We start from the raw sequence: 26,026 nt of genomic DNA, 5'->3' as shown, positions 1-26,026 counted from the left end.
TCTGCCATGAATGGATTCAAATAAGTTTTCAAATATAAAAGTTTCCTTTTATTTCCACTTCAGGAAACACTTGTACAACAGGACAAGTACCTTGACCAAAACCTTTCTTCCATCCCTTTTAAAGCACATTATTTCCTTGTAGTGTTACTAGAATGACAGGGAAGGAAAGAGGCAGGAGGCACCTGCAAACATTACCTTAGGAGATATAAAATCAGGCACTTGAAGTTTTAGCGAGAAAAACAATTCAAGCGCAAAGTAAAATTAGGACACGTTCAAAGCGAACTCATTACTCACAGAAAAATAAACACCAAGGAAGGAAAATTCTGCCTTCCAGTTCAAGGGCCAGCAAAATTACAAGTTTCTTAGTCAATGATCAGCTGTGACACCAAACTGCTTATGTGAGGGCTTGTGAATCCTGGACCTTAAGCAGCCAAAAGGCAGCTGGCTTTGGCCACTGGGTCCTGTGGGAGTCCCCGAGGTCAGTGATGAGTTCTACAAGCACAGGGGATGGCAGAAAAGCTTTCACTAAGGGTCAGGCAGACAGCAGGACTCAGCCTTGAGCTCTGACACTTGCAGCAGGATTTCAGGGCTGGAAGCTGGCGTGGTCTCCCTGCTGAGTTACTCAGTTCCCAAAACTGCACCTTCATACCAGAGCCAGGGACAGACACACGGACACTTGGCTGCTGTGCCGTGTGTGACACCGTGCTATTAACAGACGACACTGTGTTATTAATAATGTTCAAACACGAGTGCCATGCCTGTGATTGCCGCTTGTTCTGTGGCAATCCTCAGCAATCCCAGCCCCGCGCCCACCCGTGAGGAGCAGCGCTGGCTGGGCCGGGCACAGCGGGCAGCGGGGAGGAACAGGGACATGGGGCGGTCATCCCCGGCATAAAAATGGGGAAAATGGGAGAATCACAGAATTGCCTCTGGAGGTGATCCAGTCCAACCCCCCTAACAAGGCAGGGTCACCTGGAGCAGGTGGTACGGGAACGCATTCAGGTGAGAGGGAGAGCCATGACCTCCCAGGGCAGCCTGTGCCAGCGCTCTGCCACCTCACTGTGTGCCAGCTTTTCCTCATGTTGAGGGGAAACTCTTTGTGTTTGAGCTTATGGCCATTGCTGTGAAACACCGAAAAGAGCCTGCCATCATCCTCTTGGAGACATTTATATGAATTTATGAGAGCCCCTGTCAGTCTTCTCCAGACTAACCAGGCCCAGTCCTGCAGTCTCTCCTCACAAGAGGTGCTCCAGACCCCAAACCACTTTTATGCCTCCGCTGGACCCTCTCCAGCAGCTCCTTGTCTTTCTTGTACCGAGGAGCCCAGATCTGGACACCAATACTCACCTCAGGAAGGACTGAAAAACGACTTTTGGTTCAAGAAAAAGCGGAAAAGAGAATCTAGCGTGCGAGAAGGCTCTGGATCAGGGTCGAAATCGCTTGATTTCATTAACAGTGAGGTCTGTACTGTCACTTTTACAACGCAGTGACTCTGAACTCTTAGCAGCCCTGTCCCCGTCCTCGGTCCCTGTCCCCGCCCCTCAGGCCCTGTCCCCGCCCCTCAGGCCCTGTCCCCGCCCCTCAGGCCCCGTCCCGCTCCGTTCCCTCAGTCCCTGTCCCCGCCCCTCAGACCGTGTCCCCGCCCCTCAGACCGTGTCCCCGCCCCTCAGGCCTAGCCCCGCCCCTCAGTCCCTGTCCCCGCCCCTCAGCCCCTGTCCCCGCCCCTCAGCCCGTGTCCCCGCCCCTCAGCCCGTGTCCCCGCCCCGTTCCCTCAGGCCCTGCCCGTTCCCGGGGCTGTTCCCGGCGCCGTTCCCGCCCCGCGCTTTACGGCAGCGGCCGCGGTTTGCGGCGGGCGGTCGGTGCGGGCCGGGCCGGGCCGCGCTCGGGGCGGACATGGTGAGTGAGGGCTGCCCGTGCCCGGCTCGGCGGCTCCCGGGGGCCTGCGGCTCGACCTCGGAGCGAGGGCCCCTCAGAGCCCGCTGGCTCCGCTGTCGGCCCCGCAGCCTCCGCGGTGAACGCGGCGGCGCCGGGCCGGGATCCGCTGGTCCCGCAGAGCTCGGGGGTCTCGCCCCGCTGCCCTCGCCGTGTCCCCGGGGGCGCCGTGCCCGCAGCTGGGCGTGTCGCGGCCGCCGGGCCGTGCCAGGCTGGCGGCGGCGTGTCCGCCCCGCTGTGCCGGGGGCTGCTGCCCTGCCCTCCGGTAAACAATCGCTGTGTGTGTGTGTGTGTTCGTTCCCATGCAGGCCAGCACGATGGTGGCGGTCGGCCTGGCCATAGCGGCAGCCGGATTCGCAGGTGTGTGGGGGACGGGCGGGGAACGAGCACCCAGCTGTATCCGCACAGCCCAGGGTACCCAGGGCTGGTTCGGGGTAGTTTAATAGCCGCTCTTTTGGGAGAGCCTGTGTTAATGGCTGTAATGAAACAACAGGTCAAAGTTCTTGCTATTTCATGTCCCAAAAATGTTTATTCCACACTGTAATCCACAAGTTCCCAGTTGCACTGAATTGGTGAATGTTTGTTCAAGGAGCTATATTTAACCTCGGTCAATGCTGGTCTCTTTAAGGTCGCTATGCAGTAAAAGCTTTGAAGCACATGGAGCCACAGGTAAAACAAGCCCTTCACAACCTACCAAAGCCTGTAAGTTTTTTTATTTAAAACTTTACTTGGTGAAATAACTACAGACTGTTGTCTCTGTATGGCATTGCTGTATTTTCTCCTGTGTTTTGTCAGTAACAACAATTAATTGCAGCAGTTCTGGTGGTAACTGGCTAATAGAGAACTTGTTTGGGCAAGGTTAAGTAATTTAAATAATGATGCTCTACTTCAACTGAATTTCCTATTACAAGTGAAGTTTTGCCATTTTTACAGACTAAAAGCTCAGCAGCTACTAAAGCAATAATGAGTTGTTTTGACTGATACTTAGAAATTAGTGTGTTTTAAGCTGATAAGTTTTCTCTTTCAGGCCTTCAGTGGTGGTTATTACAGAGGTGGATTTGAACCCAAAATGACTAAACGAGAAGCAGCTTTAATACTAGGAGTGAGGTAAAGGAAATTGATCAGAAATGAAAGGTGAACAGCATTCCAAAGCCACTTGTGGTCCAAATAAGCCATTTCAGGGAGCCTTGGGGTTCACTTGGTGTGAGGAACACAATTGTGATGTTGCCTTGTGGTTCTTGTCAGCGTTGAGGATTTCCAGGTGGATGCAGTGTGAACGTGCTGCAAACCCAAATTCTTGGATCTGGAATAAATTCATCACTTCTGGAACATTGTAGATCTGTCTATGGTGGCAATCCCTGCCAAAGCACTTGAGGCCAAATACACAAATCTATCAAATAAGAACTTTCAACTGTGAATTTTTTTGGGGTTCTGGAGGTTTTTTTACCTTAATAAATCTAGCAAATTTTTTTGTCTTACAGCCTTTAAGAAGTTTTCAAAAAAAAAAAAAGTTACACCGTAGTTCTGTTGTTCTGTTTCTTTTTAACTGTATGACCCCCACCCCATTAGACTGCTGTAGCATGTCTTTGTCAGCAAACTGCTTTGGAAGAGCCCTAGAAAGCCTCTCCAGGATTTAGACACTACAGATCAGTAGTAGGAAAAGATAAACATACAAGTTAGCTAGAGAATTTATGGTAAGACATAGTGCACACTTGTTCTCAGACACCTTCTGATGATCTGGGGAATTCCATGAGGATCCCTTAAGTCAGTTTTTCTCTCTCTTTCAAAGCCCTACAGCCAACAGAAATAAAATTAGAGAGGCTCATAGACGGATCATGCTTCTGAATCATCCAGATAAAGGTAAGGAAATTAAGCCACTTTGATGAGTTAATACATGTTTTTAACACAGATGAATAGAATAGTGTAGGGAGGAAGTCAGTGATACATAACCACCTCAACTGCTAAAAAACCCACAGAAAACTGAGTGAAAACAAATCTTAGGGTGCCTTAATCCATGCTAATCTAAAGCATATTTTGTGTGTGGATGTTCTAGAGCCAAGCAGACAGGTTCAGCAGGTCAGTTTGTTAGCTGCTCTACTGTGAATACCACAGTAGAATATGATTTGTTAAAATGAGACTTAAAATCGCCTTAAGTTTAGATGAAACCCCAGAGTACCCTTGTGTGTTTTATATACCACTTGAAAGTTTGAGTTCATGGGAATGCCTCAGGAGTTATCCATAAATGGCAAATACTGAGCCTTCCACAGCTGCTGGAGACATTAAATTATGAAATATTCCTGTTGGTGGTTGTCTGAAGGCTCAGAATCTACTTAAACTTAGTAACTCAGGGCATCTATACCTATTCTAAATTCTGTTCAGTGAGTCAGAATCATGTGTTGGTGTTTGACATTCAACTTCTTAATCATTGCTTAAAAGGTAAAATGGCTTCCTTTAAAGTGACTGTTGAATTCCCTCTATGGACCAAAATAATCCATGGGGATATGCTTTTCATAGGTATTATCAAGTGAAAGTTACCTTAAAAATTAACCTTACTGAACATATGCAGAAGCTAAAAATAGCATTTGGTGTTGTACATGACCTAAATACATTAATCTTCAAGTAAAACATTATAGTGCAATTAATGGTATATATGCTACCAACAGTCATTGCCCTTCATGGCTTTACAAGGTTTCACTGTGGATTCTTTCTCAGACTCCCTGAGTATTTTTTTGCCTTGTTTGAAAACTGAAGTGGTCTCTTGATACAGCAGCACTTCCGCTGGGCAGGGTTATCTGCAGACCTGTTCTGTGCCTCTGTATTCATCACAACTGCACCAAGTCAGTGGTGACCAATTCATTTATGACTGATAAAACTGGAGGGGAAAAACACTTCAGGAAAATAAAATCAGTCTAACAGGAGGGAGTGGTCTGACACTGAACTCAGATGCCTTCAGTCATATCCAGTTTGTTCTACAACTGGCAGAAAGACCACACTCTTTCTTCCTGTATCCCATGGCATTATTGTCAACACAGGAGACAACTGTTGGGTTTTTTTAATCTGAGGTTCTTTTTCTTCCAGGTGGATCTCCATATGTAGCAGCCAAAATCAATGAAGCTAAGGATCTACTAGAAGACCAAGCTAAAAAATGAATGAGAAAGAAAATCACTCATTCAGAGGGTTTGTCCCTGCAAATGATTATTTTTGATAAATGGCTTAAGAAAAGTTCTAATGTCAGTCTTTGACTTAATATACATGAAGCTGGAAATACAAATCCAGGGAGGTACTTCCCTCCCTGCTTGGTCACTTTTTTTTGGAGATATGTGAGGGAGTGAAGCTTAAAGATTTTTTTCATAGCTGTTCTTTATTAAGCAGCAAAATCTGCCACTCAGATGTTTTCAGTGCTTGAGAGCAGTAACTTGGTGTGGCCAGTGTGTGTTACCAGGCACAGGTAGACTCATGTGCTGTCAGCTAATTTGTGTTGAACTGGCCCTGCTTAAAGTTCACGCTGCTGCTCTTCCATCTGCTAAAATTAGCACACTGAACCTGTTTGGGAAGGGGGTGGAAAAACCAAGAGGATTTATTGGACAGGAGGAACTGGGAGAGATGTGTGGTTGTCTCTGCCTGGAGAAATAAAGTACAGGAAACAATGTACTCTCTTGTCCTTGCCTTGTGAAAAACAAGGTTGGTTAAGTGTTACTGATGGATCTGGAACACCCCAGATTTTTTTAGTAACTTTTAGTTTTGACAGGTTTTAATAGCATTTAATAAATTCCATATTTGTAATAGGAGTCCTGTAGTTTTATACATTATTGTACGCTACAATAGAGCTCACACGGAGGTTTTTATTTATGATTAGGAAACAGGAACTCTTTACATCAGTTGCTGATACCTGAGCTGGATTTGTGCTCTGTGGAGCTTTTCACACCCAGCAGCTTGTGAGAGTCTCAGCTGGGGCCAGGGAGCTCTGTCATACACCAAGAATCTTTCCAGTGCTTCTGCCACTACAGCAACACTCTGCACAGCACCTCAGGGAGTTAATGCCCACCTGGGCATAAACACAGTGGGCTGAAAGCTTCCACTGCCAGAACCTGGACTTGGGAGTGCTGCCTGCTGTGCCACAGCATTGCTGTGGAGGAGTTCTGGGCTGTTCAGGAAGGATTACCACAGTAATCCTTAACATCACAACCTCCCCAGAAAGGCAGTAATTTTGCTTTGCTACAGAATTTAAAGCAGGGTGAAGGACAGCTAGATCTCCAGAGTCAGCACAGGCCAAGCCATATGCAGAATGTTCCTGTACTTAAGTATTTCCCAGCCAAACACTACTGACTTATTACGTAACTAGTTTTTTTCATTTTCTCCACTCCTGTGCCCGGCCCATCAGCTGCGATACTTGTGCACACTTCAGTCACAGCTTTTGACTGGGTGTGTTGGCCCAGAGGGAATGCTGTTGCTGAGTGTCCAACCCTGGAGTCCTATGACAAAGTGCACACACAGGTCACTGCTTGGGACAGCTTGGCTGTAAGCTCTGTCAGGTAGAGCAGCTGGTTTAGAACTCTTGGTTTTGTCTTTCTGACAAAATCAGACGAGACAATTTTTTTCATTCAGTCAGTACAACTTCAACACTGCCCTTTGAATTCTTAGACTTCCTTGCTACCCAGATGCTTTTCCACAGTTGTTTTGTGCTTCCTTGCTCTGGCTCCTGTACCTGAAAGATGTGGGGGTATGCATGCTTCAACTGATCAAAAAGTACATCTGCATTAATAGCTATATATGTTAGTCAGGTTATGCAATTCTCCAAGGTAAGGAGTCTGGTTTTAGACTTGTTAACTGGTGTTTGACACCACTGCCTTAACAAAAGGAAGATCAGCATGTTAGAAACTCTTATGAAAAAGAGTTCAAGGTTCAAGCTGCCTCACAAGTAGGTTTCCATTGTTAGTTAACAGCTTGAAAACCTTAAATAGTAATTTAAATTTCTGATAGAAACAGTCAACAGATGGAAGATCAAAGTTTATTTTCTTTTACTACCAGCATACAAAAAAAACATATTGCACATCAAACAACCAAAAACAAAAATAAAAATACTCTACTAAGGACTAACATATGTAGTTTATACAGAATAAACTTTCTGGAAATTGATCTTTTCAGTAGTTCAGGTTATGTCTTAATGGACATGACTAATTCAGCTTAGTGTTAACTAAAGCTATGTTTGATTTTTAAATACTGTACAGTTTAATAAATAAACCAAACAAAGCCTCAATGTAGAACAGTCACTGCCAATGTCACCCAGTATCCCTGCAGATTATGAGAATTTAACAAATGCATTCCAGTGGTCTGCAGATTTTTCCTCTACATACAGCATTTAAAAAACATGTATTAAAACAGACCAGTTTCCAGACTAAACTAATGGAGAAATTACATTTCAGTGCAAAATATTTTAGACTGCATTTCTTTCTAGTATTCCTCAGGTGAAGAAGTGGTTGCATATTATTAAAAATGTAACAAAAGCAGCTAATGCTTTCATAAAGAGTATTATGTTAGGGATCCCCCTCACATCTCTGCCATATTTTGAAAACAAAATAACATTTCCTATAGCCAGCAATTTTGTTTATTTAAATGTTACATATACTATCTCAAGGCACATCTGATGATATATTTATAACACAGTAGGTGTCAAAGTATGTTTAACATATGATTTCTCCAGGATCCCTCCCCTTTCTGTATTCCAAAATGGAGGAACTGAAAGTGCGGTGTCAAGACTGGCGATCCATATTCTATCTTTGGCAAGCTTATACAAGCACTATTTTAAATGTAATGTAAAAGAACTGTAAACTAGGAACTTCAGTTTATGAAACACCATTCAGCACTGCTTCTTCCTGATTATTTCCATCCTCCTGAACAGTGACTTTCTTTTCATCAGGGCTGTGCTGTAGTTTAGAAGGCTCATCCCCAGAGGTGGTGGCAGGACCATTCACTGCCTTTTCAGAAGGGCTGTTCTCATCAATCGCATCTTTTGCCTTGCAAAAACAAGAAGAGGGGAGCATTAAAAACACAACAATGCAGAGTGTAATCTCAGTTTCTCTCGGGCTCACACAGCAGCTTTGCAAGAGGGAACATCTCTTGTCTGTCTGTGCCTGTATCCTGTCACTTAATGCATCTCATCACTTACACCTTGTGGTTTATGGTATATTTCTCTATCTGCCACTCAGAGGAAAACATGCCAATGTAACCCCAGCACTGCACACCCCCAGCACACCCAGAATGCTTATTTATTTCTATTTGTCTAAGCCCATGAAGGAGTTTACTGAAAAACTGAGCTTTATGCTCCTTTTGAAGTCTATAGCAAAATGACATTTTGCTAATGGATCTTTCTTACATAACTTGTGGCAATACATTGGCACTTCAGAGGTAAAGAAATTCTGCTTTATTCAGTTCTGATTATTTTTCAGGATAATGTAATGCCACTCTGATCCTTTAAGGAAAAAGGATCAAAACCATACAATCTTTGTAAAACTAATTCCTTCTAAAATAGTTGATACAAGTCACTAAAAATGCCACATAGTATCCTCTATCCCTAATGTTTTTTAAGGAATAGTTCTCAAGATTTACCATGGGCAATTTTCACATTTTATTACATAATGCAACATTACTAAATATAATATTTTGAAAATGTGTACAGACTTAATTTGGTCCCAAATCTGCAACAACAGACAACAAATCATTGTCATTTCTGTTTACTCTGGGCCCTTTTTGCTTTAATGATTTGTTCTTGAAATCAAATCCACTTGTAGTCAAATGAGGGTGAGCTAACTGAAGCCTTCATGCCTTTACTGTTCTGCTGTAAGGGAGGAGAAAAAAGGAAATGCACATTAAAAAAATCTTACCGTTTCTTTCTTGGTTTTGGCTACTGTCTCCTTTGGAGGGTTTCTCTGTCTACTTTGAGATTCAGCTCGTGATATATAATCAGCTACTGTTACTGTTCAAGGAAAAAAATCACAGTGATGCTCACATCAGCAGTCAATTCAGCATGAACCTTCATGTCTTTTCTGCACAAGTTATGTTCTAACTGGGAGACATCTCACAAAAGGCCTTCACACTTACAGGTTATCAATCATACAGCAAGGATCAATTTGTTTCTGTTGTTAAAACAATTTTCACTAAAATCAGTGGTAACAATGATCTGAAGGTGGACTCTTAATAAAACCAATTTTGGTCCAATTGCAGAATTTATTGGAGAAAGGGCTTTCTGTACTAAGTTTGAAGAGATTTGGCTGCAGCTCTTTGAACTACAGACTGTGTGTCACTGGGCTTTTATTAGCTGAGTAGTGAAGAATTTCACTAATGAAATGAAATGAAGACACTGGGGTGGGTCAGAGCCTGGAATCACTTAGGATGATGTGGCATCAAATCTTTGGTACATCACAAAGTGACTGAGGAGGGAACTGGCCCTTCTTGAGGTACTAAGAGTGCCACCAGCACTGTGGCACCAGCTCTGTCTCCTGGCTCGGGTGTGGCTGCTGTGGGGTGTGTGGACACAGGCGGAGCTGGCAGAGCCAGCCCAGCCCAGGGGCAGCACAGTTGTGTCTATGCCAGTACAGCTGCACTCACTGGTGACAGCCAGGGCTTCTCTGACCTCTCCTCACCACCTCTACTAACCTTTTTGAGTAACCATGTTCTGTAGCCTGGCTTTGTCTGATCCTGTCCTCCTGTAACCACACCAAGACTCAGTTCTACCCTTAGAATACAGAGTACTGCAACTTTAAATATAAACTTGTATCTCTGATGAGCTACAGAACATTAGGGTTGGCAAGCATTACCTATTGAACTGCACAGTCATTTGTATTTAGTGTAAGGTATTTAGGTGAGCTATTTTTCTGGATTTAGGAATGACTGTGCATGAAATCCAAATCAGACTGGGAACTATAACAGATGAACTTTCTGTTACAGTAACTGGACTTCTTACAACTGGGTCCTTCCTGAACTGTGAAGGCCAAAGGTACTTTTTCTTTAAAATGAGGTTTTGAACCCAATGCCTCTAATATTAGTAAACAGGAAGCATGTTTCACGCACACAGTGCATTCTTAATATTCCTCTATGAATAAGGCACCATAACATACAGTAATGTAAATTAAATGATACAGCTAAGTGATTGAAATACAGTAGCTGGCATTGGGGGGAAGAAGGGAAAAGCTCCTTCTATCTTAATTTCACTCACACTTACTAGGTATTTATGAAGACTTTAAATTATTACAGTATTTTACCAAAGATAATTGTAAATTTTGTTATGTTCTTAGAATACTTAAGATTTAAAAGAATTCCCACGGTTTTCTAGAAATGACTAACATTCCTTTACACTTCTGGCTGAGATAAGTTTCTTGGAAATAAAAGCTGAAATCCTTTTCACTTTTTCTGCCCATTTACAAATCACTGCTACGAAAACTGTACTGTTGAGAAGAAATGTGTAGGTTTGAGATTTTTTAGGAGGGTGGGGTGTTTGATTTTTTCCTTCCCCCCAGTTTTAGCACAATAGAAAAACTTTTTTCTTCTTAATCAAATGTTGCATGAGCACCACAGATACAAGGAAGACAAATATGGGTGAAATTTTGAACCTGTCAATCTAGAAGACCTTCTGTTACTACCGTGAGCCGTGTATGTACAAGCATTTTCTAAACAGGGCATTGTATTGATAATTAGCCAGTTCACCTTTAACATTTCAAGTGTTAGTACACACAAAAGAAATGCAACAAGCCACGACAACAAAAAATTGGAAACATGCAATTTCACTTAAACTCCTCCTCCTTCCCACCCTCAATTTGCAGATGACTTAAACTATTCCCAACAGCCAAGGACTGAGAGCAGCAGTGTGATGCAGGTGTGGGGCTGGCAAACCCCACCTGAGTTCCCTCACTGAGCTCTGCCAGGACCCACATCCTGCCCCTCCAACACTGCTGCTCAGCCAGTGCTGAAAAGGTTGTGTCCCAGTCAGTGCAAGCGCACAGATGCAGTGAGTGCAGACCATGAACCTTCATGTTTGTCGTGATCCTGGACCACAGAACTCAACAGCCCTTTGGCCATTGACTTCAGTGAGAACTGGATCAGAAGCATAACTTGTATGTCCAAGCAAAAAGTTAGACATCAATTAGTGTCATTAGACAGATTTTAGAAGTTTTCCTAGTAGAAGAAATGTCTTTCATCTTTATCTAGTAGTCTTATTAGTTATTGAGTAACCTTTTGATATTATGCAGCTCTATGTAAAACAGCAGACACAACATTCTCTCATGCTTTTGACCTGAGATTACCCACAGCTCCACTCGAATTACCTGGCTGTCTATCTTCTGCCTGACCCCTGAAGCGACGCCTGCGGCTACGATTGCGTCGCTGGGGTTTTTTGTCACTATCATCTGCAATTGCAAAGTTTATAATGAACTATTTCTGATCATAAAATAAATAAATTCTTCAGCAGTTTCAGCATGGGGCAATTAAAATGGCTTCTGTTAAAGACAGTGAGTAAGACAGAAAAGCTAAAAGAAAATTTTATACTGAAAGCATACACAGTAACACAAAAGCTAAATTTTACTTTTTGTTCTTGGTTCATTAAAACATTTAGGCACGTGCTTAATGACCTCAGATTTCATTTATTAAGTAATCATACGTCAAATTTTAGCAACATAACCCAGATTTTTTTTTCTACATTAAGTAACAACTGTATTCTCATCCCAGTGAGTATCAAGAGAATTTACTGAAGGAAAGTTCTTAAGTAGAAGCTGGGTAGGGACAAATTAACAGCTACTTAAGGAGCTTTCCCACACCAAGACTGAGGTTACCAAGGACAAAACAGAACGTTGATCTGACAGTACTGTTTCTATCAAAGCAGCAGTGCAATGGGAAACAACAAGTCAAGTCTTTGGTGTCTCCATCAGACAGTTTTTACAAAAAAAGGCACATGAAAAGGCTAGTGGAGCTCAGTAAACAGAAGATTCCATGGCACTGCCACGGAAGGAGTCTTTCTTTAATCAGACAGCAACCTTGAACAGAACAACGATTTGTCACTTACAAAAACAAACAAGGGCTTCACTACACTTACAGGGACAACACATTTGTTTCTGAGCTTGCTCTGGGACTACCATCCAACCATTTACATACCTAAACCATTCTCATTAACAGAAGCTGTATCAGACTCTGTCATCCCATCCATAAGAACAGCATCTTCATCAGTCCTTCGCCGGCGGGACCTCCTGCGGCGGTTGCTGCTGTGGTGGGACTCGCTGGCGTCCGTGTCCACGGTCTGGTCTGACTCCGTGTTATCCAGCAGGCTGTACGGGTTGCTGTCCGGGTCTTTAAGCACTAAACAAACAGAAAGTGTCCACCTAAGATACTGCAGAGATGTGTAACCATTACCAGGCTGACTTACAGCTGTGGCTGAAAGTTTCAAACCACAAAGCAACCTTAAGCCAAGGTGTAACGCACAGAGCTGAAGTATTTGATTTCAAACTGGATCCTCTGACTCTAACCCAACAGTAACAATTTGGGGCACCACAACAGCCCAATCTGCCCTTGCACTATTTTAACCACCAAGATTTCCAAGGTGACATTTAGAGACCTTTTACTCAAAACTGCTAAGTATAAAAAAATCACACCTTACACTTTGTGGTTGTGCGGTACTTCTGACACTTACAGTGTTATATTAGCACAGATTCTGATAAAACCTAACTTCCAATCAATGATTTCTTCTTTCATTCTGTATCTAAACATAAGCTTACCTCAGAAGGCAGCCACAGGCAACATGCCAAAGATTTACCAGCTTTGCTAATAACATTATTATGTGTGAGCAGTAAAGGAAGGAAATGAAGATCACTATGAACAGAAAATAAACAAAAACCTAAAACACTCTGTATGATACAGCTACCACACAACTGCATTGAAATCCCAAGGCATTAAGATCATAATCTAAGAATGGAGTATTTTAAAAGCGTATGAGGTTATACAGAAAATTGCCAGGAAGAAAATCTCAAAACCCATTTGGAGCACAGTACCAGAGCTAATGGATGACTTTCCACCACGAGGTCCCCCACGCCCACGACCTCCAGACACGCTACGTCCTCGTCCCCCAGGACGTCGCCGGTTGTCACGTTGGTGCCTGCTCTCCCTGTCATCTTCTCCTGCCAAGGACCAGTCACTAAGTTCATCTTTTCTCTCAGATTCTGTTTCGGAGGGATTAGAGAGCTCAGAGTTTGTACCTTGTATGGGAAAGAAAAGAAAACAGGAAATTAATATGAATTTGGGGATTATATTCTGGTTTCATATCCTCACAGAGCTATTCCAAGCCAGCATGGCTGGTTATATATGTATGTTATTTTAACAAACAATATAATGCATAAATACATATATATATATTAAAATACGAATACACACACAGGGATACAATCATAGGTACATTTTAGTATTTATATATACACTCATCTATAAAAATATATGAACACATAAAATACAGATCAGAAGTTACTTAAGTAAGATTCTCAATTTAAGTTTGTACTAACATGTGAAATAATGGCTGAAAGATCACCAAATCTGTAATTTCTGTACACAGATAAACCAAGGATTTAGCAGTGTTTCCTCTCTTTGTCTACACACTGCAGGCATTTGGTGCAGTTTCTAGGCAACTTCTCTGAAATTCCCAAGGACAACTTTGCCACCTTATAGCCAATGGCTGTTGCTAAGCAACCCCTTCTGGATGCTGTAATGCTGCTTGAACAATTTCGCTGTTTATATCAAACAGCATCTGTAACACCCAGCCATCCGAGTACCCAAACCAACCAAGATTTTTACTACCTGAAAACCCAACACCTATTCTTCGTTTTAGATATCCAGGAACTCCCCCTACTACCCAGTCTGGAATATAAAGTTTTAGACCCATATGGCTTAAATCTGATTCTTGCCATTTTGGGAGAAAAAAAAACCCCTAAGTTTTCCAAATCACAGTGTGTATATATAAGCAAAGTGAACAAGTTTCCGTACAGCTCAGTCAGCTCACTGGGAAATAATAAAAAAATTAAGTTACAAACATCATCATCAGAATCAACACAACTAACACCTGGCATGATCCAGGAAGCTATAGCCAGGGACAGACTGTAAAACCCAAAATGTGTCTGATTTTTTAACAGAAATGAGCTACATGTAGATATCCAGAGTGATTTACTGTATTGAAAAAATAACATTGCTCTTTGTGAAACATGTCTATATAGAAACGCAGTGTCTCCATTTGGACAAGCTGATGATGTGCACACCTGTCGGGAACTGAATGTGCTTTTTAATTAAAAAAATGCATCAGAATATCTCACCTTAAAACAAACCCAGTTAGTTCCTGACCAAATTACAAAACCCATAGGATTTTGTGCTGTCTCCATTTTACATTATTTTGGTTCACTTTTCAGAAATATGCTGCTAAGATGGCCATGATCACAGACGAGCAATTTTTCTCCTTCTCAATCAAAACAGCTAATGCTCATTTCAGATTTGTTTAAAAAATTTGTGTCTCCTGAAAAGTATCTCTAGCTTTCTTCCAAGCTTTTGTGATGTCACTTAGTAACTAGCACAGAAGAACAAGGTGTTTCCAGAGTTCAGTTTCTTAATTTCTTCAGTTTTAAACTTAACTTCAAGACTGCATATCTAACAAGGTGTTTTGAGCTATGAACAAAAAATTCTGAATTTCCAACCCTATCTTCATCCAAGTACACTGAACACAAAGAAATCCAGAGACAGTTCTGGGTTCCAAGGTATCCTGAGGCATTGCCCAAGCGCACTCACCGTAGCCAGAGGTGTAATTGGGGCCCCTGCGGCCCCGGCCCCGGCCGCTGTAGGACCTGGAGCCTTGCACAGAGGAGAGGGTGCTCTCGTCAGTGGTGTAACCCTTCTCCTTCTCAGGAACTCGAGTAGAGGAGGGCCTGAAGCCCATCCCGATCTGCCGCAGCTGCTCATCGATCTGGAGCCTTTCCAGTCTTAGTTGTTCTACCTCCTACGTACAACGAAACAAAAACCATGGAAAGACTGCTGACAAATGTCCCTCACAAAACACCATCCCCCACCCAGTCATATTGAAAATAATCAGTCCTGTGGCAGAATTAACACCACCTGGGAGGTGACTACAAATAATGAAATTGAAGATGAGTTATGTCTGAGTTTTGGAAGAGATCTAAAAACTTTCACCACTATGCAGGAAACTTGGCTTTATGACTACTACTACCTTTCTTAATTACAGTTCAGCACATTTTTCCAGTAAAATTTAGGAAAAAAAAATAAGCAAACTGATGAGGGAACACAATTCAAACTCAATCTCTCTTAACATCACAAAGCAACCAAACCTAAACAGATAATTGTTCTAACTCCACACTGTATTACTGTGTTCTATTAGAAAGTCCATCCTTCCCCAACAGAGAATTAACCTCACAACAGCAGAACTCAAACACAGACAAAAAATTTTGTGTTCCCAAATGTCCCTTAAACCCCCATTCTTTACAGTCTGATTCTTTGAGCCCCAACAGCACTAAGTAACCATGACAAGGTATTTACAGCCCATGACACCCATGGGCAAGGGTGGGCTCAAGGCACCAAGCTTTAAAGCCTGATATACAGAGGAACAGCTTAACAACTGCAACTCCCACCAAAGCTGCTCAAAAGTACTTCAACCCAAGTTTCCTCTACAGATTCTCTCTCCCAAAACACACTCACCTTTAGATATGCGATGTGATATTCCAACAGAACTTGGACATTCCCAATGCTTTCTTTAGTACCAACAAATACAAATGGTACCATTCCCTATAGGAACAAAGCATCAAAGCTTTTTATCAGGGAGAACATTATCAATGAAATCACTGAAATAATTTCTGTTTAAATTATATAAAGAGATCTGTTTTAAATTACCAAAGTGAGCTAAACAAAGGCAGCAACTGAGCCTTTGGTTGCAAAGACATCTAGAAATAGCTCAGGCTGGGGTGACAGCAATGGCTTCAGGCTGTCCAGCTTTCCCAACAACCTGTTCTGGAGCTGAGGAAACCTCACATTCCATGTTCATATTCATGCAACACATGCTGGGTGTGTTTAGCACAACAGGTGTATAGAAGCATCCACAGTTTACCAAGAAGGTGGTTCATTAAACTGACTTTATAAGACCAAGCACCTTTACAAGCTTTTCCCTTTTGTTCTTATCTATTTAAAGTATGTGGACACTTTTAACACTAGCAATCCCAAATTAGTTATATAGCCCAAGTACGTGTAGGAGAAAGAGCAAAAAAACCACAACCTCTTACTTCAGCAGCAAAAACTTTCCTTGAATTACTTTATATACAATCTACTGCAAGATACCAGTTTAGAACTAATGCTCTCTATCCACAGGTTTTGAAATAAAACTGGGTTTGAAAAGAAACCTAGTCACAGCAGGAAAGAATGAAGTACTTACATCTTCACGGGGCAGCTTATTTTCATTGTCTCCTTCAATTCTCACCCTGACGACTCCAGACTTGTCTACGATCTCCTGAATCACTTTTCCATTTTTTCCAATAACTTTTCCTTCAGAGGGCAAGAATGGTTCATTTTGCACCCATGGTCAAAGTATTTTAACATGTTTATTGGTATTTTATACATAAAATCCCCGAAGAATACCCCATGCTATGTCAGAAAAAATGGGTAAAAACTTTTAAAATAAAACTCTCTCTATATGCAGAACGACAAGCAGTGATGAAGATCATCACTGTACACAGGCTTCCAATAGAACCAAATCAAGAGTAAAATGGCACAAGAGTTTCTGGTCAAGTTCTAAAACCTTGAAAGTCTAAGTTATGAGAGTTTGCACACGAATTATTTAAATGACATTGTTTATAATATGCAGGCTCCAAGCCCCAAACCACAGCAGGTTAAAGCCTGGGTTTTAACTTCTTTGCATAATCCAAGCTGCTCAATCAGGTACAACAACTCCAACTTTAACACTGCCTCCATGCTCACACTGCCCACAAGCTGGGCATGGGGAGCAGGGAGCTGCCAGACTTGAGTAAAAAGCAGGATAAAGGAAGGAGAATGAGGGAAGAGGAAAAAAGTTCCCTGTGAAGACCAGACTAGGGGAAGACGTTTGTGTCTTCAAGTGGAACACAATTAACCTCACACCTTCAGGTGGTTTTCAGTACAGAACCTACCAGACTATGCTACACCTTCATAAAGCTGCAACATGGAAAAATGTCTATTTTGAGACTGAGGCCAAGACTATGAGCACTGCTGATTTATACAGGAGCTCACCAGCATCCAACCACCACCTGTGACAAACCTCAACCCAGGAGGGAACAGTACAGAGAACTGTCTCATGTCATTCTTGCAACTCAGCTGAGTATTCCCAGATTAAGCTTTGGACCTCAGCTTCAGCACTTTTAAGAAGCTAATTTAGTAGAGCGTGTTTTTTCACTAGAATCTGAACTTCTAATATTACCATTAAATTAGGTGGTACAAGTCTGTAATCAAGTCAGCTGAAGTGCTAAAATCCTGACAAAGTATTATGCAGCAACAATGTATCCAATTTCATAATAATTCAGATACGTATAGTTTTAAAAGATTAATCACTTTCTACTTAAATGGAGAAATCAAATATTGTACTGGCACCTAAATCCTCTCTGCAAAGTTATGATTAGGCTCCCTTTTCCCAACTTTTCAAGTTTAAGCAGTATTACATACCAACAAGATTTCTGGGAACTTGAATAAAATCCTCCACAAATTCCAAGTAACTTCTGGCCTTTTTTACTGCATCAGCAGTCTGGAAATAAATTCAAAAAAATGGAATTTATTTGTGAATACAGAATGTTAAGAACAAAATCTTGTAGCAACAGTTGCCAGTCTTGCAAATAAACTTATTTGTAAAAAATAAAGAATAAAGACATAATTAATCTAGTTTTGAGCTAAATCATAATGGAATAATTGAGTGAAATGCCCAGAGACAAAATTCAGTAGAAAAGCAAAGCATCAGTAAGGAATAAAACTTTGTTTTCATGTTATTTCAAGACATTTTGAGATATCAAAATGGATCCCCCATCCTTGGAAGAGTTCAAAGGCCAGGTTGGATGGGCTTTGAGCAAACACTGCAAGTGATTTTAGAACCAGGGCACACTCTTTCCAGAATGCTGGTTTCTGGACACAGTTCATCTACAATGCTTTCCAAGATATGACAGTGGCTCTGGTTACTGGGGAGAACTCCTGTAAATGCTCTCTTGCAACTTTATTATTAAATGATGAAAATCATTTAATCGAGAGTTAATTGAGAGTTAATTGAGATGCTGAAACAAGAAACAAGGCTTCAAATTAGCAACAGCAGAAGTGTAGAATTAAGGAAAGAATATCAGCATGTAGTCAGTAACAAGAGCTTAAGAGTAAAATTTCCATTTTACACTAATGCCTCAGCCCTTTCATCTGTCATTTTTATGCAACATGTGAAATGAGAGTACCACCAGCTCCTGCACCTTTTAATCAAACCAGGCAAATCCTAGAAGAAGATGTATAAACCTCCACTTCTGGCAGAGGTCAAAATGATGGCAAAAGAAATATGGCCAAATTGGATTTCAAGATAATGAAAGCATTGATCAAGCACAAGAAACAGATGAACAGGAAGCCACTGTGAGGAGCAGAGGTTATGCTGTATTTGCAGGGCAACTGCTCAAATGATACAAATTTAACACACAATGCCCAATTCTTCATCCTCAATGAATTCTGCAAAGAGTTCCTGCCTCAGGTATGTTTATCAATTCTTTCCCCCAAAAAGACAAAGGAACCATGAATGCATTTACAGAAGCAGAGTCAGGACAAGAAAATATACAACTGCCAGACCTGCAGCTCTCCAGTGCACCCATAAGCCTCTCTACACTTGCCATGGGCACTCAGGATTTTTACACGAGTATAACCTGTGTTACTCACTCATATCCCAACATGAGTGAGCACATAAAGCTGACTCAGACAAAGCATTCCCAGTTCCTTGTAGTAGAACATGAATTAAAGACCTCACAGGATTCTAGTCACTAGCAACTACCTTTGTTAACTCTGATTTACAGCCTACACGACCACTGATGTTCTCATTGTTTTGCACAGCAGCCCAAACAATCAAGACATGTCCATGCTACCAAAGAGTGTAATAGAAAAATTATATGCAGGATATTTTTCTAAATTCAGCATTATACATACCAGTGTTAAGAATTGCATAATAATTGACTGCAATTCCATTTTGACAGTAATGAAGGTCAAAGAGGAACTTTTCTATTTCTGACACAGCTCTCCCTCTCTGGGAAGTACAAGTTTCCATAAGTAGTCCAAGCTGCACTGTCCAAACAAGTTCACAGGCCTGTGATCTGTACAGGCATCACAATCAGAAGTTCAGGCAACCAGGAAAGGGCCTTGAAACCAAAATGGCCTTGACCAGACAGGGATAAATGCATAAACAGCATGCCATACAGTTTAGATTCCTTCTATCCACAGAGGTTTCCAATACTCTTTAAAACTTATCTTCATGTTTCTTCCCTCAGATAGCCTGGCCCTGAGCAGTGAACCTTTATTTGTATGCAAAACATCAGCTACGGGAAACCTTCAGACCATGACTGCTATGTCAACAACACTGGTTCACTACACCCACACATCTCAGCCTGAAATTGTCTGCCTGTGCATGCAGCCATCAGGGCCTGGCTGGACGCCCACTGCAGCTGAAGAGAGGCAAAAAGAATAGGCAAGTGTAGCCAGATGCTGAAAACCTTATCAAGTGGAATAGTTGAGCTGCCTGGCATTTTTAGAAGCACTTATCACTTCTATGAAGGACAAGGCTGGATGTGCCTAAAGGCGTTTTTATTTAGGGGGCATCTGGTATTTATAATCATTGCTGTGCCCCTCTGTAAGAGGCTGGTGACAGTCATAACCTTTCCACAAGTTCCAGCATCACATCATTCACATGCAGGAGATCAAAACTGGAATACACTGGACATTCCACTACATTTAAACTTGTCCCATTCTTCCTCAGGAACTGAGATGCAATTTACTGGCAGTAGTAGATCAAAGAAGGATCTGCTGCCAACCTGATACCCTGGAAGCATTTAAGGTTTCCAAAAAAAGGACAATTTCAGAGATATCGCAAAGTACAGAAGTTTGACCTTCTCTCCACAGGATCAACTTCATCTGAACCTTTGATCACAACCAGGTGCTACTCCTGACATAGATGGAGCAGAATTCAAGACCTCAGATTCCTGACACAGGAGACAACCACAGATCTTCAGAACTGTTAACATCAAAAACTCAGTCACACCTGTAGAGTTAGGGACAAGGGATAAAAACCCTCAAAATTTTTCTGACAGAGCCCTGGTGACAGTGGCATTTTGTCACTAGCCTTCTGCTTCTTGAATGGACCCTTGTTTTCGCCCAAGGACCAACTATATTTCAAGGCAGTTGTGAGATACAAAAGAGTCACACAAATGGAATCAACCTGGAGCAAATCATTGTTCTGCCAAAGCCAGCATTAAACTGCCAAAATGTAAGAGTTAGAAGCAACAGATAGAGGCTTTAACACACCTGGATAGATGAGAGAAGCAGACACCACACAGTAAAACACATATGAAGGGGGAGAAGGAGGAGAAGAAGAACCAGTAAGGTTCTGAGGGAGAAAAGAAACCCAATTAAACCCATGATCAAGTAAAACAGCAGGAAATGATACCTCTCTCAGGCTGACCCCGGATATACAGCAAAATTGAGTGATTAGGACAGAACACACCTCATGGAGGTCACCACTGCAACAAAGGCTTCAAATAAATGCAGTAGAAGCTGCCATAATGTCAACACACACAACACTCACACAAAAACTCAGGAGCTGTTTTCTGTTCTTAATTCTGGGTACAGCTCTCGACACTCTAAAAGCAGATACAGAGTGAAATGCTCCAAGGATTCATATGAAGTTCCTCCCTTACCTCTCCATAGATTCTGAAAGTACCGGTATCCTCCTCAAGCTCAATGGTTGTAACTCCTGGAACCTTTCTGGCTTGTTGTATGTTACTGCCATGCGTTCCTATAGCAAGTCCCATTAAATCTTCTCTGACTACAAACTCCTCATGAAATGCTGCAGCAAGCTGCTTTGTGCACTGAAGGGAAAACAAAGGCAGACTCATCCACGTGCACTCACTGTAATGCACTGCTCTGAGCTCAGTTTCAAGCAACAAGAGCCACAAGCTGTGGCTTTACCTCCAAGTGTTTTGTAGCTTCCTCATTTCTCGACATCAGCATGAGCTTGGTGCGAATGCTGCGCAGGTGCATGTCACTGAGGATGTTCACTCTCTTCACTGTTGCTTCACTGGCAGACTACAGGAGAGAGGGAACCTAAGCTTTGGCTTTGTAAGCAAATCTACATTCAAAGCATAAATCAGGAACCTACTGAAACTAAGTCATAAACATGATCTCAATTTCCAGAAGTTACATGAACATTGTTTTTCCTCAAAACAAAGCATGAGAAATTCATCACCACCACCAACTATTGGTTCTCACTCACAGCATGTTCTATATTAAAGACATTGCTGCTGAATTACACAGTAACCCTTTCCCCTTGATGTTGCCTAAACAAATCTTTCTACCATATACATACTTGTCATTTTGTGTATGAATAAGAGAGCTAAGGAAATAATCAAGGACAACACAATCCTGCAGAGTGAGGTTCAAGTGGATAATACTGAGTACATATAGTTAGGAAGAAAAACCAAAGCTAGGACAACCCTACGTAGTAAGAAAACCACCACAGAGGCATCTAAATGAACAATTCCTTAATGCTACACTGAGCTGGTGCAGTTCTCCACAGGGAAACGCAGCTGTGGGTCAAACTACAATGTAATACAGCATGAGGGGAAAGCTATTGCTCCAGAGTGGAGGGAGATGACTGACCTCTGAGCCACCTGCTAAAATCAGTGAAACAGAACTTAGCTGAGAATGACAAACAATGAGACTCAAAGCTGCTCCTAAATTTAGGCTGTATGCATTGGAGGCCTTACCCCCAAAGATTAAATGCATCTACTTATATTAAATCTCTCACAATTTACATAGCTTGACAAGTTAAACCATTTTCCATATACACACACAGCTGGCTACGTATTTCCTGTAAATAATATACTGGGAATTCATAGAACATTAAGACAGAAGCAATTACTTACCAGTATTATTAGTTGAGCAGTTTCAGCATGATAAAAAATTCGACATGCTCCAACAGCTTTCTTGAAATCTTTATGTGCATTTTCATTAGCACACCTAAGGAGACAAAATGATTGTTATTTCAACAAGCTGCAGCAAAACTGAACATGTAATAAGATGATCAGACCCAAGAACATTCAGTAGTTTATGGCAAGGACTGTTTAGAAACAGGAAAGCTTCCATTCTCCTCAACACAGTTCCAGTTTCCCTGTGGATTCTATGGCACCAGGGTTAACTGGAAAGCCTCAGTAACAGGCCCACTGTGAAGTAAATCACCTGTACAGGCACTAAGTCCCCACCTGAGAACTTGCCCTCTGTCCCACCCCTGACAGCTCAGCAGGGGTCCCAGTCAGCAGTTTCTAAATGAGCTTGTGCAGCCCTAACCATCCTTAAGGCTCCTCATGGAGCTGTCAATCAGCCTCTAAAACAGAAGCCAGGTGGGCTCTTCTCCCCTTTCCATACAGCAAAAGCCTTCTGGAATTGTCAGAGCTACTCACGCATCTCTCAGGTCTTCAGGAACATCCACGGTGCACTTGAAGAAGGTGTTCTTTTTGACAGTTTTGTTCTGATTCACAGGTCGCAGTCGCTCGTAAGTGACAATTTCATTGTAAGTGGCATCACAAGCAGCGTATTCAATGACATAAAACTGTGAGAGTTTTTTAAAAATAAGAACTTCAGTAAGGAACAAAGAAGACATAGTAATATTACCAGCATCAGCAAGGAAGCACAAAATATGAATATATATACAAAACCCTAAAACAATGAGACATTTCCACACAAATGAGGCTGGATATATTTCAGCATCCCTGTGTTCCCCCACTGAAGTCAGGGCATTGTTATCAGCATAGCCTCAGTCCCCCACAACAGCATCTTGGATTGATATTTCTCATGCCCATCTCTTTCAAATATTTTCATTAGTTCAGTTCAAGTTCCAAAACCCAAAGTGTTTACTGGAGCTCTAATTCTAAAATGTGTCACACAGACAACACTTCTTCACAGAAATATCTACTCTGCAACACCAAAACAAACAAGGTGAATCCACTGATTCAATGGGCAAACTACCTGGGAATCATGCAAGATCAAAGCAAATCCAGAAACTCCAGCTTTTTGACACACACTGCCAAATTTAGGTGGGCAAGAGAACTAAGATGATTTAAGTTACCAATAATCTACTCCTACGCTTCCACCCAACAGATGCAAGTTTAAAGAAGCTTGTGTGCACAGCATCCCTGCAGCCTGGCTCTGTGCTAGGGATGCAGCCTTCTCCTCTCCTCCCTTCCACCTAGGTGCAGTTTAGGGGTGCAGCAGTTCATTCACCTCTTCCTCCTTCAAAACTGGGATCTGTTTGTCTCAACACAATTTGCTTAATATCCAGAAAAAGGAAATCAGTCTGATAATGACACACTTTTTCCTAATTACAAGTTTTAAGCTTATTTTAAGTATCATCCAAATTACACAAAGCTGTTTTGAAATGTATCAATGTATTGTTATTACCTCTGGTAGGTCTTTACTACCACCTTGCCCTTACAGAGCTCAACGAAAGTTGGTATTTGTTGACTGTTTTTAAACAATACTAGAAATCGGAGAATTATTTTTTTAATACTGTTTCCTTTGGTTTTAGGAATCTGATACAGCAAAGCATCAAAACACAGGACTCTTTCCCCTAGGAAGTTCAATTATCTTGCTGTCATTTCACAAAATAAAGCTTTAATGAGACTGGGTCAAACACTACCACACCTCTATACACTCAAGTGTCTGAATCTGCAAGTTAATTGCCAGCTGCAAACAACCATTTATTTATGGTAAAATAAAAACTTGACACATGTAAAAACAAAACAAGCAGTGTCCTTCCACTACACTCAGTAAAAACATACACACAAAAACCAACCCACAGACACCCACAGCAACAGCTTGGCCTAATATACAGATGACAAACAGCTTTTAACCACAGGTGCTTTACTTGATTTTCAGCACAGAGTTCAATCCACAAAACAGGTTTGTCAGAAATCCTGTCCTTGTGCATGCCTTCAGTCCTTCAAGCAATTTAACTGCAGATAATGGAAGTCACTTGCTCAGCTCTGAGGGTATGACCCTCTGCCGTGCAATGCAGCAAAGGTCATTCCAAAATGGTCACAATTTGTAATTCTCTTTTGTCATGTTTGTAGTACTTTATTCAGAGCTGTTTCATGACAAAGAACTTCTATTTACTGTATTTAAGCATGAAATCAGTAAGTTTTAAAATAATTTACCTCTCCTTTCATCATTCGAACTTTTGCCAGCCACCAGCCACAAGGTTCTTGGTCATTTGCCCTAGAATAAACCTGGAAATGAAAACAGTAAGAACCACTGAAAGCACATACAAGCATAATTCACTCATGTGCATGTATAATGAAGAAAGAAGCTCACAACTTTTTTATGGAGACATGCTCCATTTTAAACCTTCACCTTGGGTATGCCCTTACACCCCTCACCACTGCCTGGAATGGACAATGAGTTCCAGACCAGCACAGCTCATGAGCATTCACTCACCTCCACCTCATCTCCTTCACCAATTTCTTTCTTGATATCAGGGGGTGGTGGTAATCTGACTTCATTGAAGGGCACCTGGCGCTCTGGTTGCCAACTGCAAGTTGAAGAAGCATTACACATTAATTCTCAAATTTTCCTATTGTTTTCTTTAATTTAGTATTCTATTTCATTAAAATTCTTTCTTTCCATATAATGAGGGCTGTTTTCTTATTGCTAGAAAACAAATCTTGTAAGCAGAGGAACAACATAATCATGGCAAGGCAAAAGTAGTAGCTGGGAAGATATTTAACAACAAATTTTTTAAATTAACTGAAAAAATTAACTAATGGATTTTATTACTGAAAGATATTGTATGATGTAGTTAACATTCCTACTCAAGTCATAGAGCCCTTACACAGATTTAAGTTCAACTTTGCAGTCCTCTATGGGGTTCATCCATTTCTCCACCTCATTTTAGCATTTCAACTGCTTACCACCGAAGTTTTATGCATTTCAGGAAAGTCTGACCCCAATATTTAACAAAACTCCACATCTGCAAAAAATTTTCATGTTCCCCAGTAACAGATTCAGACCAAAACATATCCTTATATCTGCTTCTCAATACCAACTATTTCTAGGCATACAAAATAAAGGTTTACTTCCTTATACAGCAAGTCTATTTGTTTTACTATAGTTGGCTGTACAAAAATATTTTATTTGTAGAAGTGTATGTTTCCAGTGCATTTTATGAAGACTACTGCAATTAAATCCACTGTGTTCTCCTGAAATTCTTTCTCTTTCTACTCTGTGAATGTCACAGAATGCCATCAGCTGTTCCTCACTCTTAGTCAGAAATGCAACCAAAGACTACAAAGGTTGAAATAAAACCAGGGGAAAGACCCTTCAAAAAACCCATATTAATTTAGAATATCTGAGGGACTTTTAATGGTGTCTGTCAAAGCACTGCAACATCCATCCTTTCTGCCCATCTGATTCACATTAGACACCAACAGAATCAGAACAAACCCTTGTAAGAGTCAGGATTACTGCAAGCCATTTGCTTTGCTGACTTTTAATATCCTGCAGACAGAGCAGACTGCCTTAGCAGAACAAGGCTGAGCATAAAGAGCAAAGGGCACTTCTGCAACTTCCCAGATGAGAAGATGGATACATTTACATGTTTGCTCTGAAACCACAGCTTACACTCAAGTGCCTCACTTAATAGAGATTTTATGTATCATATAGTTTTAACCTAGACATTCTAATAAACTTTTTCTTTTAATTATAGTTTGAAAAACAACAAAAATGCATGAAGATTATTACTGAGGTGCTAGAACACATTCAGAGAAGGACAAGGTGA

General features: G+C 41.5%; 2 protein-coding genes across 3 annotated transcripts in view; one reads left to right on the top strand and one right to left on the bottom strand.

Moving 5' to 3' along the window:
* Positions 1-1,842: 1,842 nt before the first annotated feature.
* DNAJC19 (DnaJ heat shock protein family (Hsp40) member C19) lies at positions 1,843-5,718 on the top strand. The gene is made up of 6 exons (XM_030954140.1): positions 1,843-1,896; positions 2,241-2,292; positions 2,561-2,634; positions 2,960-3,039; positions 3,722-3,792; positions 5,011-5,718. The coding sequence occupies exons 1-6, from the start codon at positions 1,894-1,896 to the stop codon at positions 5,079-5,081; spliced, it is 351 nt and encodes a 116-aa protein (XP_030810000.1). The 5' UTR covers positions 1,843-1,893; the 3' UTR covers positions 5,082-5,718.
* A 1,208-nt stretch (positions 5,719-6,926) lies between these two features.
* FXR1 (FMR1 autosomal homolog 1) overlaps positions 6,927-26,026 on the bottom strand; it is a 31,433-nt gene continuing 12,333 nt past the window's right edge. Inside the window, exons 3-17 of one of the 2 annotated variants that reach the window (XM_030954138.1) lie at positions 24,688-24,781; positions 24,408-24,479; positions 22,656-22,804; positions 22,122-22,215; positions 21,166-21,282; positions 20,895-21,065; positions 17,641-17,719; positions 16,382-16,491; positions 15,655-15,741; positions 14,734-14,941; positions 12,963-13,166; positions 12,073-12,273; positions 11,250-11,330; positions 8,814-8,905; positions 6,927-7,946 (exon numbers count right to left, since the gene is read on the bottom strand). In XM_030954138.1, coding sequence (XP_030809998.1) covers positions 7,776-7,946; positions 8,814-8,905; positions 11,250-11,330; positions 12,073-12,273; positions 12,963-13,166; positions 14,734-14,941; positions 15,655-15,741; positions 16,382-16,491; positions 17,641-17,719; positions 20,895-21,065; positions 21,166-21,282; positions 22,122-22,215; positions 22,656-22,804; positions 24,408-24,479; positions 24,688-24,781 — 1,930 coding nt within the window. In that variant the 3' untranslated portion in view covers positions 6,927-7,775. The remainder of the gene's footprint in view (positions 7,947-8,813; positions 8,906-11,249; positions 11,331-12,072; positions 12,274-12,962; positions 13,167-14,733; positions 14,942-15,654; positions 15,742-16,381; positions 16,492-17,640; positions 17,720-20,894; positions 21,066-21,165; positions 21,283-22,121; positions 22,216-22,655; positions 22,805-24,407; positions 24,480-24,687; positions 24,782-26,026) is intronic. The other variant, XM_030954139.1, reaches the window with a different exon arrangement.

The sequence above is a fragment of the Camarhynchus parvulus genome, chromosome 9 (assembly GCF_901933205.1).
Source record: "Camarhynchus parvulus chromosome 9, STF_HiC, whole genome shotgun sequence".
Lineage (NCBI taxonomy): Eukaryota > Metazoa > Chordata > Aves > Passeriformes > Thraupidae > Camarhynchus > Camarhynchus parvulus.
The sequence above is the reverse complement of the archived record's forward strand: the minus strand, read 5'-3'. Positions and strand labels throughout refer to the sequence as shown.